General features: G+C 41.6%; 1 protein-coding gene across 5 annotated transcripts in view; it reads right to left on the minus strand.

The window, feature by feature from the left end:
- NKAIN3 (sodium/potassium transporting ATPase interacting 3) overlaps positions 1 to 25,073 on the minus strand; it is a 514,014-nt gene that overhangs the window by 261,649 nt on the left and 227,292 nt on the right. For all 5 annotated transcript variants that reach the window (XM_037892542.2, XM_037892541.2, XM_043539579.1 and 2 more), the window contains exons 2-3: positions 18,051 to 18,188; positions 7,268 to 7,348 (exon numbers count right to left, since the gene is read on the minus strand). In XM_037892542.2, coding sequence (XP_037748470.1) covers positions 7,268 to 7,348; positions 18,051 to 18,188 — 219 coding nt within the window. The remainder of the gene's footprint in view (positions 1 to 7,267; positions 7,349 to 18,050; positions 18,189 to 25,073) is intronic.

Raw genomic sequence — 25,073 nt, forward strand, 5'->3', positions numbered from 1 at the left:
ACGGTATAGGCCAATTACTAGATGGAGATGATTAAATTGTTGGTGATGATGCAGAAAAGGCAGAAGTGTTCAATAAATATTTCTGTTCTGTATCTGGAAAGAAACAGGATGATGTACTTGTACTTTTCAGTCCCTTAGTAACTAAGGAGAATGTTAAACAACATTTGCTAGGGATTAACATTTTTAAATCCTCAGACCTGAGTAACTTGCACCCAAGAGTCCTAAAAGAGTTGGCTGAGGAGATCCCTGACCTGTTAATTTTTAATAATTTTGGACTAGTAGGAAAATTCCAGTGGATTGGAAGAGTGCTAGTGTGGTGCAACTATTCATAAAGGGTAAGTGGGCCAGTCTGACATCAAGCCAACACAAAATAATGGGAAAGCTGATACAGGATTCAGCCAATAAAGAAGTAAAGGAGGAGAATATAATTAATGACGGTCAACATGGTTTTATGGAAAATAGGTCTTGTTAAAAAAACTGATTTCATTTTTGATGGGATCATAAAATTTGATTAAGGGTAACTGGGTATATGCAATAGACCTTTGTAAGTCTTATTCCCACACAGAATTCTGATTAAAAATTAGCACTATACAATATCGATAAACCATACACTAAATAGATTGTGAACTGACAGATCTCAAAAATTAATAATCAATCAAGAGTCGTCATCATCAAATGAGTGTTTCTAGTGTGGTTCTGCAAGGATCAGTACCAGACCCGAAGCTGGCCAACATTTTCATCAAGGACCTGGAAGTATGTGTAGAGTCACTGCTGATAAACTTTGTGGATGACTCAAAGATTGGCAAAGAGGTAAATAATAGTGAGGACAAGGGAGTCATACAGAGCAATCTGGATTACTTGGTAAATTGATGCCAATTAAACAAAATGTGTTTTTAATGCAACCAAATGCAGTGTTCTACATATGGGATCAAGGAATGCAGGCTATACCTAAAAAGGGGACGGGGGAACTGTATCCTTGAAAGCTGACTCTGAAAAGTATTTAGGTATCATAGCAGACAAGCAACTCAGCAGGAGATCCTAATAAAATACTATGGCAAAAAGGGTTAGTGCAATCCTTAGAGTTACAAACAAGGGAGTAGTGAGGTGATTTCATCTGTACATACAGCATTTGTGAGACTGATACTGGGTGCAGTTGTAGTGACCGCATTTTTAAAGGATATTGAAAAACTTGATTAGGGTACAGAAAACATCCATAAAAATGATTTGCGGTCTAGAGAAAATGCCTTACAGTGAGACACTTAAAAAGCTCAGTCTGTTTAATTTATCAAATAGAAGATTGAGGAGACTTGATTACAGTTTAAGTACCTCCACAGGGAGAAAATACCAGATACTAAAGGGCTCTTTAATCTAGCAGAAAAAGTCATAACAAGAACCAATGGCGAGAAGCTAAAGCCTGACAAATTCAAATTAGAAATAAGGCACAAATTTGAACAGTGAGGGCCACTGGAACAAATTACAAAGGGAAGTGGTGAATTCTCCATCTCTTGATTTCTTCAAATTAAGACTGGATGGCTTTCTGCAGATATGGTTTAGCCAAACAAGCTATTGGGCTAAGTACAGGGGTAAATGGGTGAAATTTAATGGCTGTGATACACAGGTGGTCAGACCTGATGATCTAATGGTCCTGTAATAGCCCTAAATTCTATGAATCTATAACTCTGGATGTTCTCCTTATCCATATAAATGTCCACTTTTCGAATCCTGCCAAGCTCTTAATCTCAGTGATACCATGTGACAGTGAGTTCTGATGGTGGTTTCAGTAAGAGTCTGTAGAATCCAACAAGATGAGACTTTCCTACCTCCTTCCTTTGCTACACAATTTGGGATTTTTTTTTAGGACCATTTAAATTATTCAAATACTATACAATTCTTGAACACTTCTGCCAAAAGCCGAAGGTAATGGTCATGTACACCAACAAATATCAGAACAGCTTAAAACTTTACATTAGCAAATCTATCCATGTAACCAGCTTTTTAAACTGTACTTGTCACAGTGGTATCTGAGAATCTGGCTAGCCAAATGAAGATGGGTCATATGGGATGTCAGTTTTAAAATTAAAAATCAAGGTGTTATAAAAGAAAATGAATTCTGTTTAAAGCAATATTGCAAAACTTAATGGCTTTAACTGTATGTAATCCTATGAGCCACTGTAAATGTCAGCTGAAAAAATATTAAATTCTGTTTTTTGCACCATCTGGAATTTATTCCCAATTAAGATCCTCAGCACTATGATTGTATCCGCTAAACACACCAATTAACATCAAAACGACATCTTCTGCAGTCTGAGTGGCATTTACTGGTGTTCTGTTTGTTCCACGTGATGTTTTTCCAGAATGACCTTATGTTCAACTTGTACCACCAAAGGTTCAGCTAGTTGCAGGATTAACTCTCTTTCCAAGATTGAACAAATATTTCATAACTTAAATGGCACTGTAGTTTTACTGAAGTTCTGCAAAGTGGATCATCACAGATCAGACAGTAGGTATATTTGAGTAGTTGTCTGATTATGCTACTTAACATCTAAAACACCAAAATAAAACCAAAAGACAGCTGCTTCTTCTGGAATAAAAGTGTATGGGCCTTGTGCTACTTGAATTTTACAATGATGTAACTCCAAAGACATCAATGCAGTTACACTGGTGTAAAGCTAGAGCATATTCCTAGAAGATTAGAATTCTTCTATTCTATAATTACCTGTAATTTTTTAAGAGTGCATGAGTTAAGTATTTCCTGCACAGGTAACAATGATTTCAGTGCATTTTAAAGTTAGTAGTATGAATTGTATTTATTCTTTTTTTGTGTTGAATAATGTAAACTACATATTAAAAAGACAATATACTTTTGCACAGCTACACAATTACAAACACACGATCCTTTGAACATGCGTCTAATTTTTTGCAGTAACAGTTACTGTACAGTAATCATAAAGCAATGCATGCAGCTTCTGTTGATGCATATACTACTGATGTTAACCGAACATTAGAAATTACTGTTTAACTACCACTGCAGGGCATACCATCATTGCACAGAATTTTTGATTAACGGTCCTTACTACCACCCAAGGCCAGACTCATTATTTTGAAGCTCTGAAATGTTTCTGCATGACATTCCTAACATAACTTAGCCGTAAATTGGATTCCAGGTTTATTGCCAAAGTAGTTAAAAAAATTCAAAAGGTTGGTGTTTGAACAGAACATTAGGGAAAAATACTACATACAATTCACTTAGCATATTATTTCCCTTTATTGCGTAGCAGCAGCAGCAGGGGAAGAAGGGGACAATCTTCATAAAGAAGGGCATGCCAGAACTTTATTTTCTGGGAAAAATACAGTGTTAGACCTCTGCTGTAGGAAACGGTACAGCTATTATTAAGTATGTGGAATAAAAATAGACAACTGCCTTTAAATTTCTTTCACTTTTTTCCTTACTAAAGATGACTGAAATGAGAGAAAGAACTGCATCAGACAATGGAGGAAAGTAAGACTGGGCTTGACTCTAATCTCATTTATGATAGTATAGCTTCATTGAGTTCAGTGGTGTTACTCCTGGTGTACAAGTAAAGGAAGGCCCATTACTTGTAATAAAACAAACAATTCAGAAGCACATTTATCACTTTTGGAGTAATAAAGAGTGTAAGGTGGAAAAGTTCCCAAGAACAAGAAAGTGAAAAGTACTCCTTTTATCCCATCCAATCCATGCAAGTTGTGGTTTCATAGGGGTAGATTAGGAAGAGCCAATATTTACCTAATGCTGCAAACATACATTACTTTATGACTCACAGAAACCCCCAAAACAGGCTAGTGCCTGTAACCAAACCAATCAGCTTAGACCTGTGAGATCTGTGTTGCGTATAACACAGGAGATATTGGCAACTGATGGCATCAACTGAAGCAGATAGATAGTGGAAACGTAGAAGATGAGTAAACAGCGGGTATGCAGTTCCAATCCCAGGAGAGAACCTAACCAAAAGCAACTGATGTGAATCAGAGGTATATGGGAAGAAATGCTCAGCAGACTTGGCCATGAATGTATGTACCATGTCTAATAGCAAACACTGTTATCACTATCAGCTCTGAAATGATGTTCTCACTGGTAGACACGTTGTAAATTGGAATGATTATATTCAGTTAAAAATACATCAGAATAAAAAGAACAAATCATATCCATACCCAATGTATTACCCATTCAGGACTGAATTGTAACAGCAACAGTGCCCCACACCTAAGTGCGTATATCTGAACACCAAATGGAATCCATCTTCATGCATACCTGATCCACGGTTGGTTGCCTGTGTTATATCAATACGAAATCCATATTACAAACGAGCCTTATATTGCATTAATCAAGTGTATTCCACTGGTGTCCACCATGCAGCCCATATTGGCACCAGTGTCCGCTATGGCCCCATGTGCATAGCAAAGGTGTAAGCTAAAGCTGCTGTGAGCTCCTTGGGTGAAATCTTGGCCCCACAGAAGTTAAAGGGAGTTTTGCTATTGACTTCAAAAGGGCCAGGATTCCACCTCTTTAACCGCTGCCATTTTAGGGGAGGGGGTAGGTTTTATTTTAATTCACTATTCTTGGATGTCATCTCGGGATTTCACTCTGACCACAGATTAATTTTTTTATCAAAGACAGAAGACATTAGCATTACAATAGGCCTTTATAATAATTTCTCATTGTAAAATAGCACCTTTTTGTAAAACGTGCTCCCTTTTGGAGATTATTAGATATAATTTGCACCATTATAAAAAGTGTGTCATGCACCAGATGGAATAACTGGGCTCCAGATGTAGTTTGGTTTTCATCAGGAGTGATCAGTCCATATTCCAATTCACACTGTTTTGTTTAGGAAATAACTTTAAAGCCCCATCCTTGTAGCTTTTGAAGTAAGTATTACATTAGTTCTCCTTTGGGAATTTAATTTCTATAGAGTCTTTAGCTCTTGTGGCACAGAGTACTATTTATTATAAAGGCCAGATCCTCAGCTGGTATAAACAATATAGTTCTATTGAAATCAATGTAGCTATGTCTTTATACACCAGCTGAGGATCTAGCCCATGAATGCATCTATAACTTTGTCTCTAACCTTCCACATAGCCACAGAACTGTCTGCAAATTTGGAAAGGTTTGATTGTTTTATCATTCTTTTTAGCATATGTGCAATGTGCCTCAGGTGGCATGTGACCAGGATTCATCACCGAATTTGGTCTGCTGGTTGAATCAGTAGCTTCCCCGGCCCAGGGCAGGTACTGACAGGGAGTGTGCCATGAATGCTGAGCTCACTGGAGAATATGAATTCCCTCACTATATTAATTTACTGTATTGCAAAGTTGGAGCCAGATATTGCTCTCATTGAAGTCCACTGTGAAACCCCAACTGACTGTAATAGGGAAAATATGTTCCACATCTCTTTGTTCTAAAACAACTTCTGAAATTCTAATAGTTCTAGACCATGATGTAAGAATTCTAACAGACATAGAAAGTTAGCCTAAGTAGCAAGAATTTAAAATAATATTTTTTTAAATCCTTTGAGTAGTAAAATTGTGATATTATTCCACTACACTGTGATTTATCATACACTGTTAGTAAGACCACCCAAAATTGGAGTACAATGATGAAACTGAATGGCTAATGTTTTTAATTCACATATGCTGTTTTTAACACAACCATCACTAAGGACCTGATCAAAAGGTCACTGAAGTCAATGGAAAGACTACTATTGATTTTGAGGAGCTAAGGATCAGACTTTAGAGTATTAAAATTCTTCGTAATACACTTTTGTTTTCTAGGCAATTGGTAAAAAGTAGCAGCGAAGGTCATCACACAACTGATATAAAAATAAACTTTTCTTAACTTGTGGTCACTTTAATGCTAAAGTCTAAGTAGTAAAGAAAAATTATATTGGTGATTTATTACCAGTCTGTCATTCTTGTGGGATATTATGTGTGATGTCTATATTCATTTCATAGATTCATGGATTTTAAAGGATCAGTATCAACATCTAGTCTGACCTTTTGCATAGCATCAGCCCAGTAATTCCTGCATCAACCCCGAAACTCCTGGTTGAGCTGCAGCATCTCTTTTAGAAAGAAAGCGTATTTGCAGATGGGAGAAGAATAGCTACAGCTTCTAATTTAAAAGTTTAATCAACAAACAAAGAGAAGCCCATCGCTGGATATACTGAAGCAAATTTTCAATGGATATCTTACTGCGTGATTAAATTACGTTTTCTTTGTTATAAAATGGACTTCACCAGATCTTTTGTTTGACAAATACTATGATGGCTTTTCCTGACTAATAATAAAGGATCTAAACCACAAATGATCTCATGTTAGCCAGTTGAAGTTTATACTTTTATAAGATAATAGTATGAATTCACAGCCATGTACTTAATATTGCCAAGTCTGAGAATGTTAGTAGCCACACTAATTCTAAGAATGTTTTTCCTTTGTGTTAATGGGTTACAGCATGAAAAAGTGTTCTAGATCATGTTCATATGAATATGGCAAATAAATTGATTTTGTTGAGTTTGTTATGCTAGGATGAAAATCAGAGGATGTTGTACAGAAGTCACTGTGGATACAATGTGGTTAACTATAAACCATATCAACATAAGTGCTACATGGTATGAAAGTAATATGTACATTGATGGTTCCAGCAAACACTTCTGCTCTAATTAGGACTTTGAAAAAGGACTCATCAAACTAAAATACTGAGTACACAGTAAAGGGAAGCTTGACTCATGCAAAAATGTCATCTTTTCTTGTGCAATTTTGTTTTACTGAATTAGAATTTTTACACTGAGACCAATTTGCTCAACAAGTTGTCGCATTAACCTTGTTAATCAATGTCTTTATCTGCTTCCAAACCAGCCCCAGAACATTCAGGACCATATTTCATGTACTCATTCAAAGCATCTGCTAAAGAGATATTGTATGTTTTTTTAACAAAATAACCGTCAACCTGATAAAGTGGATTCAGCAGCAAGCTTTACTTTAGAGAGACACAGATGTTCCGTTTACTTACATTTACTTATTTCCAACCTATGATTATTTACTACTACAGACAAGTTGATATACTGGAGTTCTAGCTAGAAAAAAAACAACCTTTGAAGCTCTGATTACATGTAAAAAGAGCACACTAATTTTTCTCCTGGATCTAGTAATTTAGAACACTCTAGCATTGTTGCTATCAAAGTACAATCATTTGCTCCCCCACAACCCTCAAGAATTATAAGGGACCTACCTTAGAAAGCCCGCCTACTTCCAAATAGAAGCAGATAATGAAAACATTCCAGGTGACCCAGAGGGCAGTCCACACCGTGTACTAGACAAAAAGCCAGATGACAGCAAAAAAGAAAGAAAAATAAAATGTGAAGATGGAAAGGCTTTATACTGAGCAGCTCAATACTTTTTTTAGAAAATATATCAATAAATATAGTTATTCTAAGAACCAACAAACAGGGAGAGTCCAGAAACAGAGTTCTCCTGGCTCAAGTCCCCTAAGAACCATAACAAATTATAAATCCAATATTCTCTCCTGCTCTAAATACATACCAATAAAAATCAGATTTATGTTTATGATGTTAGACTAGCCTACTGATACCAGTTAATTCCAGAATGCTGACTTGATCACTGTTTTTTATGCATTTTTGACTCATGTGTATATCATTATTCAGCTCTGTTGCTGGAAATCCCAGAACTGTACAAAAAGAACAGGAGTACTTGTGGCACCTTAGCGACTAACAAATTTATTTGAGCATTAGCTTTCGTGGGCTAAAACCTATTTCATCAGATGCATGCAGTGGAAAATACAGTAGGAAGATATATATATATATATATACACACACACACACATAGAGAACATGAAAAAATGGGTGTTATACACACTATAACAAGAGGGATCAGTTAAGGTGAGCTATTACCAGCCGGAGAGAAAAAAACCTTTTGTAGGGATAATCAAGCTGGGTCATTTCCAGCAGTTTCCAAGAACGTGTGAGGAACAGTAGGTGGGAAAAACAAACATGGGGAAATAGTTTTACTTTGTGTAATGACACATCCACTCCCAGTCTTTATTCAAGCCTAATTTAATGGTGTCCAGTTTGCAAATTAATTCCAATTCAGCAGTCTCTCGTTGGAGTCTGTTTCTGAAGTGCTATACCCTGCTAAATGTTAAGAGGAAAGAAGTAGGAAAAAACCCACAAACAAACAAGAAGCCCCATTCGTCTGATGCGTGGATTTGCAGTGTTTTTGAAGCCATGTTGGTCCCAGGATATTAGAGAGACAAGGTAGGTGAGTTAGTATTTTTTATTGGAGCAACTTATATTGGAGAAAGGGACAAGCTTACCAGTCCCCAGACCTGAAGAAAAGCTCTGTGAAGCTCACAAGCTTGTCCCTTCCACCAACAGAAATTGCTCCAATGAACGATATGACCTTATCTATTGAGTTTCTCTGATATTTGGTTGTCATTTGAAATCATCAGGCAGGTGAAATTAAAGCTGAGCTTAGTCTCCATGAACTTTCTTTCAGTAAAAGGTATCTTAACAAGATGCTATGGTATATTTTCAACTGACCATGACAGGCCGCTTTGTTTTTTGTTTTTTTCCTCATATTTGCTAAGAAGTAGACAGCACAACAAATTCAGCACTGGCATGAACGGGTATAATTCCACTGAAATCAGCGGCACTGCACCAACTTACACCACAGTTCAATTTGGCCTTGTGAATTTAAAGGTAGCAAGAAACTTAGGCGATGACCCTACAATGAGCTCTAGGGAGATGGACTTCTGAGGCTACATGGATCTCCTCTGGGGTCCCTGGCACTCCATGCTGGTGCAGGGATCTGCTCACACAGAGCACACTGCATGACTGGGCAATCAATTTGTTCATCCTAAGTATTTTTATTACTATCCAGATGCTGTTTACAATGGGAATGCACAATTTCCCTATGTGGTATTGTGAAACTTTGCACAATTAGCTATCCAAATGTTAGAACCATTTATGTATGAAGAGTTAATTGCACAAGAAGCAATGCTGGAGCTACACCCAACTAAACTGTGTAATGAGACGCTGCAATGGCACTGCCACTTTACATTTAAAACTTTACAATGGAGAATTGCACTTAGTAGCTTTGAGAGTCTAATTTGCTGTGACCTGCTCAGGATAACATGCTTGTTTTGCCTCAATATACTCTCTAAAACCCAATACCCTAATCTCGAATATGCCAGATCCTTTTTCTATTCCAATGGTACAGTTAGTTTGACTTTGTTGTACAATTTTCATTATGTTTCCTTCTTCCTCTTCCTCCCTGAGGTCTATAATGAAAAGATTCATATGAACGGGGTTGATCTTTTTCATAGACCCCTGTACTTCCGTGGCTTCTATACACAAAACAGGTTAGTTCGTTAAATTTAATTTGTTATAATGTACAGTACACGTGTCTTTAGGATATCTATTACATAAATGGAAGAGAATTACTGTACAAAGTAAGAGTAACAGACCTGGCCAATCTCCTGTATGTGACAGAGAAGATCAGTGTACTACCTGAGGCCTGCTTTTAACCTTTTATTTAAACAGCAATAAAACTGTTAAAATTACTGTAGTCTATCTGCAGTAAAGGTTTTGGCTTTTTATCATCATTATTTACTTAAATGGGATATTGTCATTATCATCACTATAGACTCTATATCAAAGGCAATAACTGATGTATATGTATGCAGTAACCAAGTTGTGATGTGATGTGTACTTCGGTGCACAGAGCAGCTAATACCAATGTGCCAGCATCTTACTCAGGTTTAGCCATAATGGTTCACAAAAGCAGATTTCAAAATAGGCAGGGGAAATCCATTTTTTAAAACCATATTAGAGAACTGCACATGTCTACATTAACATGTCACCTGATATTTAGTAGTAATGGGACAGCTGCTTCATACTTCCTACCAGGACAAATCCTGCAAGATCTGAGCCTGTTCCCCCAACTTCATTTCCAGAAATGTGTTGCTTGAAATTTCCCAAATAAATTCAGCCTGAGGTGGACACCCATCACAGACAATTTCAGCCCAAATAGTTAACATTTGGCAAAGTTATAAGCAACTGCAAATAGGATCGTATAATGGGAAACATCGGGCAACCTTACTAATAGGCCACTAGCTCTGTGTGAAATATTTCATGAGGGAGACTTGCTTGTTTAAATTTGTTTCTTTTTCTCTTTTGAAATTCTGCTATTATATACATATCAATTCTGTCTCAGACCCATATCTATAAATATGTGCAAATGAATATAATAATAAGGGAACATTTATATAGCTTCTTTCATTCTGAGGGTTCTCAAAGCATTTTGCATATTTAAACTGATACAGAAATTACATTTAATCCCCCAGTGAATTGCAGCCATTTTTGGAGTAAAACACAGCAACCGTTTAACAATGTACAGTGCCACGAAGGAGTTTAGGACAAAAAGCGTGCAACCGAAAGGTAGGACATTCCAGCGTTCGTATTTGGCTAGGATACTGAGATTAATACTTTAGTTTTTATGAAAAATGGCCATAGGTAGCCATTCAATTTTATATCTCATCTGAAATGCAGTACCTCCGGTAACACAGTGTCCCTGACTCTAGAACAGCATATTGGCTCAGTGCTAATTCAAGGGAAGAGAGGCAACTACAGAGTCGTACATCTAGGTGTGCCCTGGAGGTATCACAAGTATTGATAGAGCCCAACTCAATTTATGAGAGATGAGCGGGAATCATAGAACAAGGCAATATGATAGAACATGAATACTGTCAGTGCAGGATTTACCAAAGTATTATATTCACACAGCAGCTTTGAATACCTAAATATTTTGAAGCTGTAAGGTTCTGTGTGGAATTACTTTTCCTTGATCAATGTATATGGAATTTTATATGTCCTTTAACAAGTATTCCGTTAGCATTATTAATTGATTCTAACAGCTTAGAAATATTGCTAGCTATGGGGAGTTCTGTGAAGAAAGGAAAAGAATGTACAGAGAAATGGACCATGGTGTAACGTCACAGCTGTGTGATTAGTATATTACATTGTGGGTTAGAATTCAAATTTAGTTCTTCTTTGTTCTTTGCAAATTAATATTTGTAAAAATTTTCAAATGAGCTAATATAAGAAAATTATGAACCAGTTTTTCATTTTGATGCCCACCGGGAACTTTGGCCAGATTAATCTCATCCACAAAGTTTTCAAGTGTCATAAATGTTATATCTGCTAAATGACACGGTGGATTGTTTTCTGAGATGTATTTAAATTAGAAGTTAATACCAAAAAAGAGTTAAAATAATGGAACTTTTTGACTTAAGGTGAGCAAAATATTCAGAGTTAAGGCTGTCATTCCATTCCATCTTTCTCTCATCATCGGTTGGCTAGGTTGCACTAAGGGTCTCAGACCTTTGCAGAACATTACACAGAAGTGATGGCTGGGCATGACTTCTTCCATCCTGGAAACCCATGGGATTGTGCCTTTTCTTGCAGGTGCAGCGCTGGCCACGTGATCCTTGCTTTCATCATGTTAAGGCAATGTTTCCCAAGCCTTCTTATGGTGTGATCCCCTTTGCACTCACCTCTGTTAATGCGACCCCCGATACTTAGTATTCAGGTTGCCTTTGCACAAATGAACACCCCATTTTAATAGTCTACTTTGAAAACTATGGATGGGTAGCCAGGCCCAGATTAACTAATGTGCATTCAGTGCACTTGCACTGGGCCCCCATTTGAGAGGCTCCCCTGACCACCAAACCAAAGAAAAAGAAAGGAACGGTGAACTAGTGGCCTGGGGACCACATCCAGCCCACTAGATCATTTTATTTGGCCTGCCACCTCACGTGCCTGCCACCCCACTTTCTGATCTCACCACATTGGCTCCTGCATCCTCCACATGGAGCCAGTGACCAGAGAAGGCATGTTGCCACAGATGCTGTGAGAGTGCTCTGTTGTTTCAGTTGCAGTTAATGCTGCTTCACTGTCCCTAACACTGTTTGCTTAGAAGCTTTCTCACATTTTCTTTCCCCCCTCATCTTGTGACCCTCCTAATGCCCTTTTGCAAAAACTGCTGCCTTAAAGGCAATAGTGCATCTACCGCAACATGTGTTAGCTGGGCCAATTGTGAAGGGCACCCAGAAGCAGCATGTAGCAACCTCTTTGCCAAATGGGGAAAAGAAACAAGAACATGCCACAATTATTAATAAACTTAACACTACATTGGGGGCCAGTTGAATTCAAGGTCCATTTCAGGATATTGGTCCTCATGATCAAAGACCTGAAAGACCTGTGGCCTGGATACTGTTGTAATAACTGGGCCTACAAATTTACCCTAATTGTGAGCTCAGCTGTGAAAAGTGAGTGTAAGTTTATAAGACGACACAATAACCTATAACAACAAATGTTAATGGGAAAAGATGCAAAAGTGAAACAAAAAGACTGAATTAATCAAAACAAAAAGACCTGCTGAAATAACTCAAAGGTTATGTTAAGATCGTGCTTGGTAAACAAGAAAAGTGTGAACCTGAAAAATCTATAAACCAAAACTGGTGTTTCAGAAAATGGATAAATTTGGTGGACAAATAATGAGGGGATGGGCTATTTTGCCAACCACTCCCATTTTTCAGTCTTTAAAGAAAGAAACTTTGCAGAGAAAAAATGGCTACTGGAGTGAATTTCACCATCATGGCTGCCACCTTACCATCTCCTGGGACCCCAGGCCTTTGTCATCTTGATATTGAGAGATGTCCTGATCAAAATGGGCCAGTCCGAGGACCCAGATGACATCACCACCTCTAGTAGCTCCATCTAAATCCTGAATACCAACTGGGATGTTGATACTTTGTCTCTCCCCTCCACATCCATATGTCCTTTCCGCGCCCCCCCCCCTTATTTCTTCTCTTTCTATCCCTCTCCTTATGCCTTCTGTCTAATAAAAGTCTGGCTTAGATGGTGAAGACTGTATATTTTGCGGCATTACTGTAAGCTTGTGACCAGAAAGATCCAACTAAAAGCAAAGCCCTGAACATCCTGATGCTGGTACAAGTTTGCCAGATCTCAGAGTGGTTGATGAGACCGTGTATTGTGCCTGTGTTTTTCCAGCTGGCAGGTTGCAAGTGAAAGTCAGCAGCATGGACCAGAGCTGCATTTTCTATCTTTGCTGTTCTTCTCTCCCCATTTTTGCGCGTCTTCATCTTTTAGGAAACACTAACAGCAGCAGCAACAAGGACAGCACATCTCAACTGACTTACTCTCTTTTTCTCAAAAAGGACAGTTATTATCATCTTTGACCATCTAAAAGATTGTCCAGCAAGGGGTTTTCTCCTAAAAACTCTCGCCAGCTAACAGGAAAGGGAACAAAGAGGGCAGTGAAAATGAAAGCCTGATTTAATAGTTTACATTTCAAACGCTTTAGCTGTTTTCCCCTCTTTTCTGTGTCTTTAATAAGAATTTTAATGTTGTGTTTGCCATCATACTAAGCAGGCTGAGGCCTCTGTATACCAAACCCCGAACCTTGTTTGAAACTGTTTAAGTTTGAACCATGACTGGGTTATGTTAACACCTCTGACATTTTGGGCCCATTTATTCCATCTAAATTAAATACCACAGCACCTTAGATAATAGCTCTTTCCCTGACCTGGTAGAACAATTGCAATCAGCAGAGATGTTTCAAGTGTCAGTCAGCAGGGTGGAGATCTGAGAGACAGGGCCAGGGTTTTCTCAGAGGAAGGGTCTCAGCAGGAATTAGCTCTTGCTGGAGATCAGTCTCAGCCCAAGTTTTACAACCTTCAGAGTATGAGGCAAGCCACATTTTCCTGTTTGGTCCTTTCCTTGACTAAGTTAAGTACTAATCTGGCACTCTCTGAAGCTAAACTTATTTAGGAGGCATTTCTGAGATAGAAGAAGAGAAGAATTACTCATGTAATAACAACAATTTATGCGCAGTCATACTCAGACTTGAGAGTTTTAAAAGATGCAGTGTCAGCCTTCACTCTGATTTACCTTGCTTTTGTTAAGTCAAACATTTAACACACGTATTCATTTCTTTCATAATTCTGCAATACGGTAAATGTAAAATTTGCGTGTGAAGAGCATTACAGAGGGAGCAGGGTGGGAACTTCACTGTAAATGATCTAGGCACAGAAAAAGCACTAGTCACAGCCTCCCTTACACACAAAGGCTTGATCTATTAAAGGTCTCATGCTGAGGACAAAGCAGGTCCTTCAAAGCCTCTGGAAAACATATTATACAATAATATTACAAATAAAATCTACACACATACATACATATACATATACATATACATATATATATATATATATATATATATATACACACACACATACTATGGATCGGTGTCTATTAGGAATTGATATGAAATGCTAAATACTTTACATTCTTTCCTTAGATAGGATCAGGTAGACATAGAGGGCAAATTAATTGCAGTGAAAATCATCAGGGAACACAATATACACTACTACATTTTTTTCCTGAAATATTTGGTTGCTTTTCCAGTTAGACTGGATCTGATTAAGTCAGCTCCTGGATTTGAGTCAATCAGAGAAGATGACTCCGAAAGCCTGATTCAATATATTTCCTCTGCTAAGTCAGTTGAGTTGAGTCCTTGTTCTAATATGTAATATCTGTCCCTAAGGGACTTAGGGACAGATTTTCAAAAGCATTAAAGTGCCTAAAGATGCCGTTAAATTCCTAGTGGGATTTTCAGAAGTCCCTAAGTGAGTTAGGTGGTTAAATCCCTTTAGAAAATCCCACTAGGTCTTTAGCTACATCTTTAAGCACCTAGCTATCTTTGAAAATCAGGCCCTTATTATATATTTGCAATAACCAGATTTTGAGTTGCCAATAACCAGTCTGCTTGTCAGCAAACTCCATTTTTACCCCTATGGCCCTGAACTGTGATATAATCAGATCTTAGAATCTGACAGGCAAACCTCATCATCCCTTGGGCTGGACTCCTTCACTGTCTCTTGCTTAGCTCACAGTGGAACATATCACAAGTTAATATAACCCAGAGCTGTATCAATAAGCATGCTTCCATACTGTGGATCCCTTTGAGGAATCTGGGGACAGGTGCAAACGGCAAAGCCCCAGGAAGCACAGCTTCTGAAGGAGCATGGACTTTTGTGGGGGAGGCTATGTAGGATTTAAGGATCTGAGCCTGTCACTTCACTGGTAGTTTTGTCTGAGTAAAGACTGAGTAAATAAAGTAAGTAATACCACAGTGCACACAGACAATGACAGTCCAAGCAAACTGCTTTATGGGTAGAGCTGGGCAGGAATTTTTTGTCAAAACAGCTTTTTGTCAAAAATGCTGATTCATCAAAACAGAAAATATTCACTGAAATGTATCCATTTTGACTACACTTTTGTTGGGTATATTTCTCAAGTTTAGAATGGAATTTCCAGTCAAAACCAAAGAGACAGAGAACAACTCATCCCAGCACAGCCAATCACTCATCTAGCATATGGGAGACACTAGTCCAAGACCTTGCTGTGTACCAGGGACTTGAACCTGTACCAGTCACATCCCAGGTAAATATCATACCATCAGGCTATAGAATCAGTTTCTTGCTAGCCTACTGAATATTTAAGTATTGCACCAAGTGGACCAGCTCCAGCAGAGGAGAGTAAGAGAGCCCCACTAGCCAATAGCCCAGTGCTCTCCTGGATTGTTGCGGGAGGGATAGCTCAGTGGTTTGCGCATTGGCCTGCTAAACCCAAGGTTGTGAGTTTAATCCTTGAGGGGGCCGTTTGGGATCTGGGGCAAAAATTGGGGATTGGTCCTGCTTTGAGCAGGGGGTTGGACTAGAGATGACCTCCTGAGGTCCCTTCCAACCCTGATATTCTAGGATTCTATGAAACCCAGGTTCAAGACCTTGATATGAATCAGACAGAGCAAGGATGCAAACCTTTTTATTTATGGAGTTTTGCATCTCTAGTGATAAAACAACTTTTTATAAATGTTGCCTTTAAAATGTACTTTTACACTAAAAATAATATAAAGAAACAGTTGGTTAATGTGCTGCGTTTCATCTTTTATGCTGAACAAAAAGAAAGAGTTTTAACAGGGGAAGATGCATGGTTAGTGCTGGGACTGGGGGCTCAGGAGATTATTTCTGCCTCTGCCCCCAGACCTGTTGTGTAACTTTGAGCAAGACACTACGGGTATGTCTACACTTAGGGCTGCGGGTGTGATTCCCAGCTCGAGGGGACATACTCACTCTAGCTCAAGCCAGCAAGCTAAAAATAGTAGTGTAGTCTGAGAAGCACTGGCAGTGGTGAGTGGCAAGAGGGGCTAGCTCAGCTGCCTTGAGTACAGACCTGTCTGGAGCCCGTGGGCATGTATTTGCGTGGCTAGCCGGAGCCACTGCCCATGCTGCTGTGGCTATACTACTACTCGTAGCTCTCTAGCTCTCACTGAGCCAGTGTAAGTATCTCCTCGAGCTGGGAATCACACACACACACCCCCGCCCCAGCTCCATGTGTAGATATACCCTTAATCTTTCTGTGCCTCAGTTTTCTCACATCTAAATGGGCAAAATAATGGGAGAATAATACATTCATGTCTGTAAAGCACCATTCTCCAATGGAAGTGTTAGATAAAAGTGCAAATTAATACTTTTATCACTCCCTTCTAAATTCTTTATAAATGTTCATGAAGTTTAACAAAAGTGAGTATAAAAAACCTCAATGTTACATTCAGACCACTTTTTTCTCAGGGGAGCCCCCCCCCCCCCTTTTTTTTTTTTTTTTTAGAAATAACAAAAAGTTACAGGAATCAACACTGGAATTTTTGATTCCTGGCTGGATTGAGATTGTATGTTTCTCAGAGGTAATATATCTTACTTCAAGTTACATCCATCAGGGGCAGGTCCTTGGTGACAATTTATACCAGTTTAGGATCAGACCCATAATATACAACAGCTATTGGCAAAGTTAGAGACAACTGGAAGAAAGTCATCTCAGGAGTCAGTGTTCTCTGTGATCATAGGAATGCAGGAACTGCATAGTGCATCATGCTAGAGGTGCATCTAGTCTAATATCTTGGATCCAAGAGTCGCCAGTACCAGTTGTTTAACAGAAAGGTGAAACTATATATTGGATAGTTGTGAAATAACTAGCCCATAAATAATTTTTTCCCCAATTCCTGTCAGCTACAGGCTATCTTATGGCTAAAAATATGACAATTGATAGCCCTCAGGTTTTTTTTTTTCAGTCTAGTCTAACTCTGGATATTCTCATTATCCATATAAATGTTTAATCCCTTTTTTGAATCCTATGAAGATGTTGGCCTTAATTGTGTTTAGGCATGGAAGGATTAGATTTTTTATTAGTGAATGTCAGTAACCGTTGATTTCACCACACACGCGCAGAGTGATGAAAAAATACGTCCAACAATAATAATCAAAATTTACAGGTAGGCAAAGAAAGAAAAGTGCTGTCTGAGACCTTATTAGAGTTTGATTTAAGAATATTTCCTTTGTATAGTTTGACATGTGATGTTGACAATTTGTCACAAGTTTTAATGGCTATAATGCTTTACCTTTTTTAATCTCAACGTCTACTGTCATTAAATAATTGTTGTCTCATTCCCCCATAGTCTGCCCATGCATAATTTCCTGTAACTGCAAAAAATTAAATAAATGCTTAAACCCCATAATTTTGAATAACTGTGAACATTTTAATCAATAAAAAACCAAAATGCTTAAAAATAAACATAGATATTATCCTTTGAAATTATAAAAAGGTAAGAATTGAATTCTGCCAAGCCTAATTATATTTGTGGCAGTGAGTTCTACAGGTTAACTACCCTGGATAGTTTTCTATACCTCAAAACCAGATCTCATTTACTGGGCCATAAGTTTCAAAATGATGGATAACTGGAGACCTCAAAAGATAATGCAGAAAGGATCATTCATATGTTTTCAAGCATAAAATATATGTTTTGTAATTTAAGAGGTTTTAAAGCCTACTATGAACACAAAGTCAATAAGAGAGACTTACCACAACTATGTATCGAGGCCTAAACTGGATGGTTCCAAACAAACCCAATATGACAATTATTATATGTAGAAAATTGCCAAGAATAGGAGCCCACTGGAAGCCAAGAAAGTCAAAGATCTGCCTCTCTAATGCAGCCAGCTGTAAGGAAACACATAACAAGACATTAACAGTTTAATTTGGGGTTATTCAAAATATTTGTTATTTTTATGTCATTGCCTGAGACTCTACCAGATTGACTTGGATTGGAGTTCTGTGGAGGCTGGAATTCTGAGAGCTGGACTGATAACTGAACATGTTTGCTTAACTCGCATACCGATTATTTTAACGATAGAGCACTTAAAAATATTTCTAGTTACATTGTTCCCTGGCTGATTTCAGTATTTTCTCACAGCTTAGCAGATAACCAAAGACTGGTAAATTCTCATCCAGAATTAACTTGTCCTGGTCTGCTGGGAGCAATGTTTGCTGATATTTATTTATTTAAATACAAAAATTGTTTCAAACAGCTATTAATATAGATAATGCCATCACGTTTCCTTCACTGTTATCGTCATCCTTCCTCCCCTATTCCCTTCATTTTGTTGCATCTAGTCTTAATTATATTGTAAGATGTTTGGTCTCTCGCTATGGGTGAGATTCTCACCCACTCTTTGGCCTATTTACACTGGGTAAAAAGGTCAGAGCAGCGCAGAGTGGCTCTAAAAGCCCCAGATCCAGCTAGGGGAGAATTTCCCTGGTATAGGAACTGAGGAAGCTGGCTGTTCTCCAAAGACCTCGTCTCAAGCCCTGGCATAGGGACAGGGACAGGAAGCTGTGGTAACGGCAGGGCCACAGCATGTAGTGCTGCGGAGACTGTGGGCAGCACTGTTGCCCAGAGGCGGCTGGGAACAAATTGATGGAACACTGTTAGCCGCTCAGGGCCGTGTAAGTTATGCCAGGGGCCACTTCAGCATACTACCTTATTCCCCCTTCTCCCAGGCTGAAAGTTCTGTGCTGTGCCTCTTACGGGAGCAGTATAGAATCTCACCCTATATTTTTGTAGACCCCAGTGGCATCCATATCAAGACTGGGCCATCCAGGTGCTACTATAAATTTAAAACCATGATCATTTCTAGCAAAAAGTCTGGACTAGAAACCTCTCCCCTGCTCACCTCCTTTGCAAATACAGGTTTTTAAACATCTTTGCATCAACGTTACTATTTTGATTCTCCAGCACTCACTCTTGACGGTCCAAAAGATACTAAAATCAGCTTTTCTGGCAATGCATTTGTTGAGTGTTAAATCTGGTTCAATATTTTTCCAGATGTAGCAAAACATTTTTGAGCTGCTAAACAAAATCCCATGACTGAATTTCTATGCATGCCAGAGTTTGTTACACTTGATTTTACTTATATTGTTACGTACCCTAAAAATTACCAAAATATGCACTTAAAATATTGATACTTAGGCAGACGGAGAGTGTACAGCCCAATGAATACCAACCAAATCAATATCATATGTAGGTATATCATTTAGTTCAAACATTTTATTTTACACATAATGGACCATACTTATTTATAGGCTTGGAACATGTTTAGCTGAGAGTGAATCTGACCCATTCTCTTTAAAACTCAGCCAGTGGGGAAGAGCTCATTTTTCTGGCCTGGATCCACAAAGGAACTTAGGTGCTGCCACACTGAGCATAACTTTTAGGTGTCTAGAAAATCACAGGAACAACACTGCAATCCATAAAGCTGCAGTTAGTTGTCTAGGTTCTCTATGCAATGAATGGGGTAGAGAGGGGCCTAAGAATGCAATCCACAAAAGCTAGCACACTAGTTTGGGAACTGCCTAAACTAGCCACTGGGACATCATGGAGTTAGGCACCTAAGTCCGGGCTGAAGAGAGGCACCTATCTCTGCTAGAGATCCCCAACCAGGAATCCTTCTCCTGGAGTCAGGCAGCTTAGGTGCATAAGCCATTTCTTGTGAGAAAGTTAGGTGCCTGCCTCACTCTGCACAAAATGACTGGAAGAGGAGGTGATCACTTTAACTTTTAGCCCTCCGGTCAGAGCACTCACCCAGGATATGAGACACCCAAGTTCAATTTTCCCCCCACACCCCAGCTCAGAGAGAGAAAAATCTGAACAGGCATCTCCCACAGTTCTCAGGAGAACACTCTAACCACTGAGCTATGGGACAATCTGATGTGGAGGCTTCCGCATTCTTACCTGTAGAAGTTGTTTAATTTTGGATAAATAATGGAGAAATAATGACTCTATAGCCTGATGATTAGGTGGAAGACCCAGAGTCCAATCGCTCTGCTCCAATGACTAAGTATTTCTCCAAAGTGGAACAGTTTCAGTAAGAGATTGAGGGAGGCCCCACATCAAAACATTTCATAGCTTGTTAGTTAGAGCACGCTCTTTACAGGTATAGGAGATCCCTGTTCAAATCCTCTCTCGCCAAGAAGCAGAAGGGGGAATTGAAAGCTGGTCTCCTACATCCCACACGAGTGCTCCAACCCATGGGCTATTCATTATAAGATGGACACCACCACCACTCCTTCTCTGACCAGATTTTGAATGGGACCTGAGCCAGCAGACAGCCTCTGAAAGCACCTACTGGATTGAGCCCTGTGGATGACATAGGTGCTCCTCCCCCTATCTTTCCCTGGTTCATGGAAGCATTGGGAGTTAAGCAGGAGATAGGCATCCAGAGGCCTAGAGTGAGGCAGCAGTGCACTTGCTCATAGGTAGAAAAGTTAGGTGCCTAGGAAACTTTTTCAGTGAAAATTTAGGTGCCAAGTGACTTTAGGCACCTATAGGTTAGGCAGCAGCTGAGCAGAGGTTTGTGGATTGCAATGGTGCCTAGAACTTGGACTTAGACACCTAAGCACCTTTGTGGATCTGGGCCTCTATATACAGCTTGGTTAATATGATTAAATAATTAAATGATTAAAGGTTCGATCCTTAGCTGGTGTAATTGTTGTGCTCCTTTAAAGTCAATAGAGCCACATGGGACTTACATCCACCCAGCACCTGGCTCAATATGAAGAGGTGACAATTATCACACACAATAGACTACTAATAACAGCTGGACTTGAATGGTGGCCCCTTCCCAACAGGAATAACTTCTTTCTCCCTGAACACATAGGCATGGGCTAAAGTAAGAGGGAGCAGGAAGGGCATGTAGAATCCCCTTTTCTAGAAAGGCAGATGGAGAACTGCCATTCATCTCCTTAGCTTGGCATGTGGGGAGCAACTGACTCCCATAACTCCCCGTCCTGCATGGCTGGTGTGGTGTGAGCTCCTCCTGCTTCTATCTGCTTTAAATTCTGTAATCTATTCTCCTCACTTAGTTGCTTCGTATTAGCCATAGAAGTGTTAAGGCCAAATTACTGAACATAGCAGATCACCTGACCCTCATTTGTTGGGCTGTTTTCTCCTATTCATTAAATTATTTGTTACTATCCCCCAAACCCACAGAATGCATTACTGGTGAAGATCTACAGAAATCTTGAGAGGAAAGGGATGGGTAGTACTATTGTGCTGTTTCAAAAATCTACCCTCTTCTAGGTTATAAAACCTTATTTGTGCATTTGGAAAGTACATAGCACACTGTAGGCATTACCTAAAACAAATAACTAATAACAATAACAACACTAATGGTAACAGAAGGACAGCATTTCTAGTTCAAGTGCACCAAATGCACTAAAAAAATACAACAGCTATTATTATTATTTCTATTGTGGTAGCACCTAAAAGTAACTCTCAGACAGAGATTAAGGCCACCCACCTTTAAACACCTGTGATAGGGTCGGGCCAGATGGCTACAGGAGAGTAAGAGAAGGCAGATATATTAGCCCCAGCTTAAGTAGGTCCCTTTTCCCTGGTAACAGGGAAGGTTTTTTTTTTTTTTTTTTTTGAAACAGAAAAGAAATTTATTTGTAACAATTACAGGAATTACAAAAAGATAAAGAAAAACTTAGCAACAAAACAACGCAATCAGAAGGTATAACACAACAGCTTTCAGGAGGGAGAGGTGTTCAGGTTAGCCCAGGCCCAGAGCGGGGGGGCTTCCTCGACACTCGTGGTCTTCCACCCTCCTGAGTTACCTGGTGGCCTAGAGCGGGGGGGCTTCCTCGACACTCGTGGTCTTCCACCCCCTCGAGTTACCTAGTGCCGCGCCCAGGGTCACCGACCCTCCCTCTCCTGAGAGTGCCCGACAAGATGGGCACGGCTGTGGGGTGGGTGGTTGGGAGGGAGGGGGGTACACCCATGTATTATAAGACCCCTCCTAGATGACAATAATGATGGTATTCACAGCAGCTAACGGCTGTGGCTGGCGTCCCTCGCTCCATCCCTCAATCAGAGGGTCAGGCGGAGGGAACCGGACGGGGTCACCGAGCAGAGAACCCCGGACAGCGCCCACCGCTCCTCGAAGGTGTCAAGGGAGTCGGTGGACGCCGCCCAGAGGAACTCCGCCCGGATGCGTGAATGTACTGAGGATCGGAAAACGGCCCTACAATCGCAGGACGCCTCATGAGCCAACCTCCGCTCTCTGGTCTTATAAATGGCTGTTTTAGCCAAAGCTAGGAGGAGGTTAACCAGGAGATCCCGCGACTTGGTGGGGCCACGGATGGGGAGTGTGTAGATGAAGAGGTGGGGAGAAAAATGAAGCCAGAAGCGCAATAGAAGATTTGTGAGGAGCCGAAAAAGGGGCTGCAATCTGGCACACTCTAAATAGACATGCGCCAGGGTTTCCCTCACATTACAAAAAGGACAAGTATCCGGGATGGAAGTAAACCGTGTCAAAAACACGCCCGTGCTCACAGCCCCGTGAAGGAGCCGCCAACTGATGTCCCCGACGGGCCTCGGGACCAAGGTGGAGTACAGGCTGGCCCACCGAGGTTGCTCACCCTCCAAAGGTGGTAGGAGATCTCGCCACTTTGTATCGGGGCGGGACACCAGGGTGCGGGCGTGAAGGGTATGAAGCGTGAGTGTATATAAATATTGCCGTGGTGCAACTTGAAAACCGACCGGTTGCAGTTCATGCAGCCGGCTTGCAGTGAAAGGATGAGGGGTGTGTTGGGATCGGCAGGGTAGGGGCCCGATGGAAAGGTCCGGCGGGCCTGGGGTAGAGGATGGGCGGGGTGCGCCCTCGCGCAAGGCTCGGCTAACATAAGCCCGAGCGGCGGGGGTCAAAGCGGCCTCCACCTCCTGAAGCACGCGCCGGGGGGTGCGAAGGCTGGAGAGCCCCATGCGTCGAGCGAGCGTCGGGGGATCCAGCCAGTCTCCCCGGTCGTAGTCCAGGAGGTCCCCGACCCTCGTAACTCCCGCCAGGACCAACCTCTGGCGCACCGTGCGGGACTCCGCCGCCTGCACACGAAGTTGGGGGTTGTGTAGCAGGGGCTCCGTGAGGAGATCTGCCCCCACGATGGCCGCCACGGACCTGGTCGTTGAAAACAGTTTCCAGGTCCGGAGGAGGTCCTGGTAGAAATCCGGCAGCCCGGAGAGGTCTCGCGGAAAACCTCTCGGACAAAGATAAAAGAGCTGCCGGTCATATCGGAGCCCATGGAAGCGGCGTAGGAAGGCATGCGCCAATATGCTCCACGTCGAACTACCTGCACTATAAAGGAGCCTCTGCAGGGCCTGGAGGCGGAAAACACGGACCTGAGTGTACAGACACTTCAGGCCCTGCCCTCCTTCCTTCAGGGGCAAATGAAGAACTCCAACAGGGGCCCAGTGCAATCCTGACCAAAAGAACTCCAGAATCAATCTCCGGAGGTGGGACAGGAAACCCGGGGCCGGGGCTAGGGTGTTGAGCCGGTACCAGAGCGTGGACAGGACTAGTTGGTTAAGCACCAGTGCTCTCCCTCGAAGGGAGAGACATCGGAGTAGCCTCGTCCATTTCCTGATCCGCTCAATCACGCCGCCTTCCAAATTTTGCCAGTTCTCCGGCGGAGAAGGGTGCGTGGCAGAAAGGTAAACGCCGAGATAGAGCAGAGGGCCGGCACTCCACCGGATGGTCTGAAGCGCGGGTGGGAGGGAGCTTACCTGCCGCCAGCCCCCCACCGCCAAGCCAGAGCTCTTGACCCAGTTGACTCGGGCGGAGGAGGCTGCTGAATAGATGGCTTGGCATGCCTCCACTCGCGCCAAGTCGCCCGGGTCCTGGACCACGAGGAGGACGTCATCGGCGTACGCCGACAGGACCAGCCGCAGCTCCGGCTCCCGCAGCACCAACCCCGTCAACCTCCTGCGGAGGAGACAGAGGAAAGGCTCGATCGCCAGAGCGTACAGCTGGCCTGAGAGGGGGCACCCCTGCCGCACCCCTCGCCCGAAGCTGACCGGTTCGGTCAGGGTCCAGTTGAGCCTAACCAAACACTCCGCGGAGGCGTACAGCACCCGGAGAAAACTCACAAACTGAGGTCCGAATCCAAACGCCCGCAGGGTGCTCAGGAGGTATCCATGATCTACTCTATCGAAAGCCTTCTCCTGATCGAGAGACAGGAGGGCGAACGACAGACCGTCTCTCCGCCCGAGTTCCAAAAGGTCTCGGACTAGAAAGAGGTTGTCAAAAATGCTGCGACCCGGGACAGTATAGGTCTGGTCTGGGTGAATCACGTCCGCCATCACGGACCCTAGCCGCAGCGAGATTGCTTTCGCTACGATTTTGTAATCCGCGCTAAGGAGTGAGAGGGGACGCCAGTTTCGTAAGTCGCGGAGGTCCCCCTTCTTCGGCAGCAAGGCGAGCACCGCTCGTCTGCACGAGAGAGGGAGGACCCCGCTCTGCAGGGACTCAGCCCAGACAGTGACTAGGTCTGGGCCAAGGATGTCCCAGAACGCACGGTAAAACTCCACGGTCAGCCCGTCCATGCCCGGAGATTTATTGGTGGGCATGCGGCGGAGGGCTTCCGAGAACTCGGCCAGGGTGAGAGGCAGCTCTAGCCGGTCTCGGTCGCCCACGCTGACCGTGGGGAGTTCCTCCCAGAGCACCCCGCAAGCGCCAGGATCGGTCGGATCCGGGGAGAAAAGGTTTGCGT

The sequence above is a fragment of the Chelonia mydas genome, chromosome 2 (genome assembly GCF_015237465.2).
Source record: "Chelonia mydas isolate rCheMyd1 chromosome 2, rCheMyd1.pri.v2, whole genome shotgun sequence".
In the NCBI taxonomy this organism is placed as follows: Eukaryota; Metazoa; Chordata; order Testudines; family Cheloniidae; genus Chelonia; species Chelonia mydas.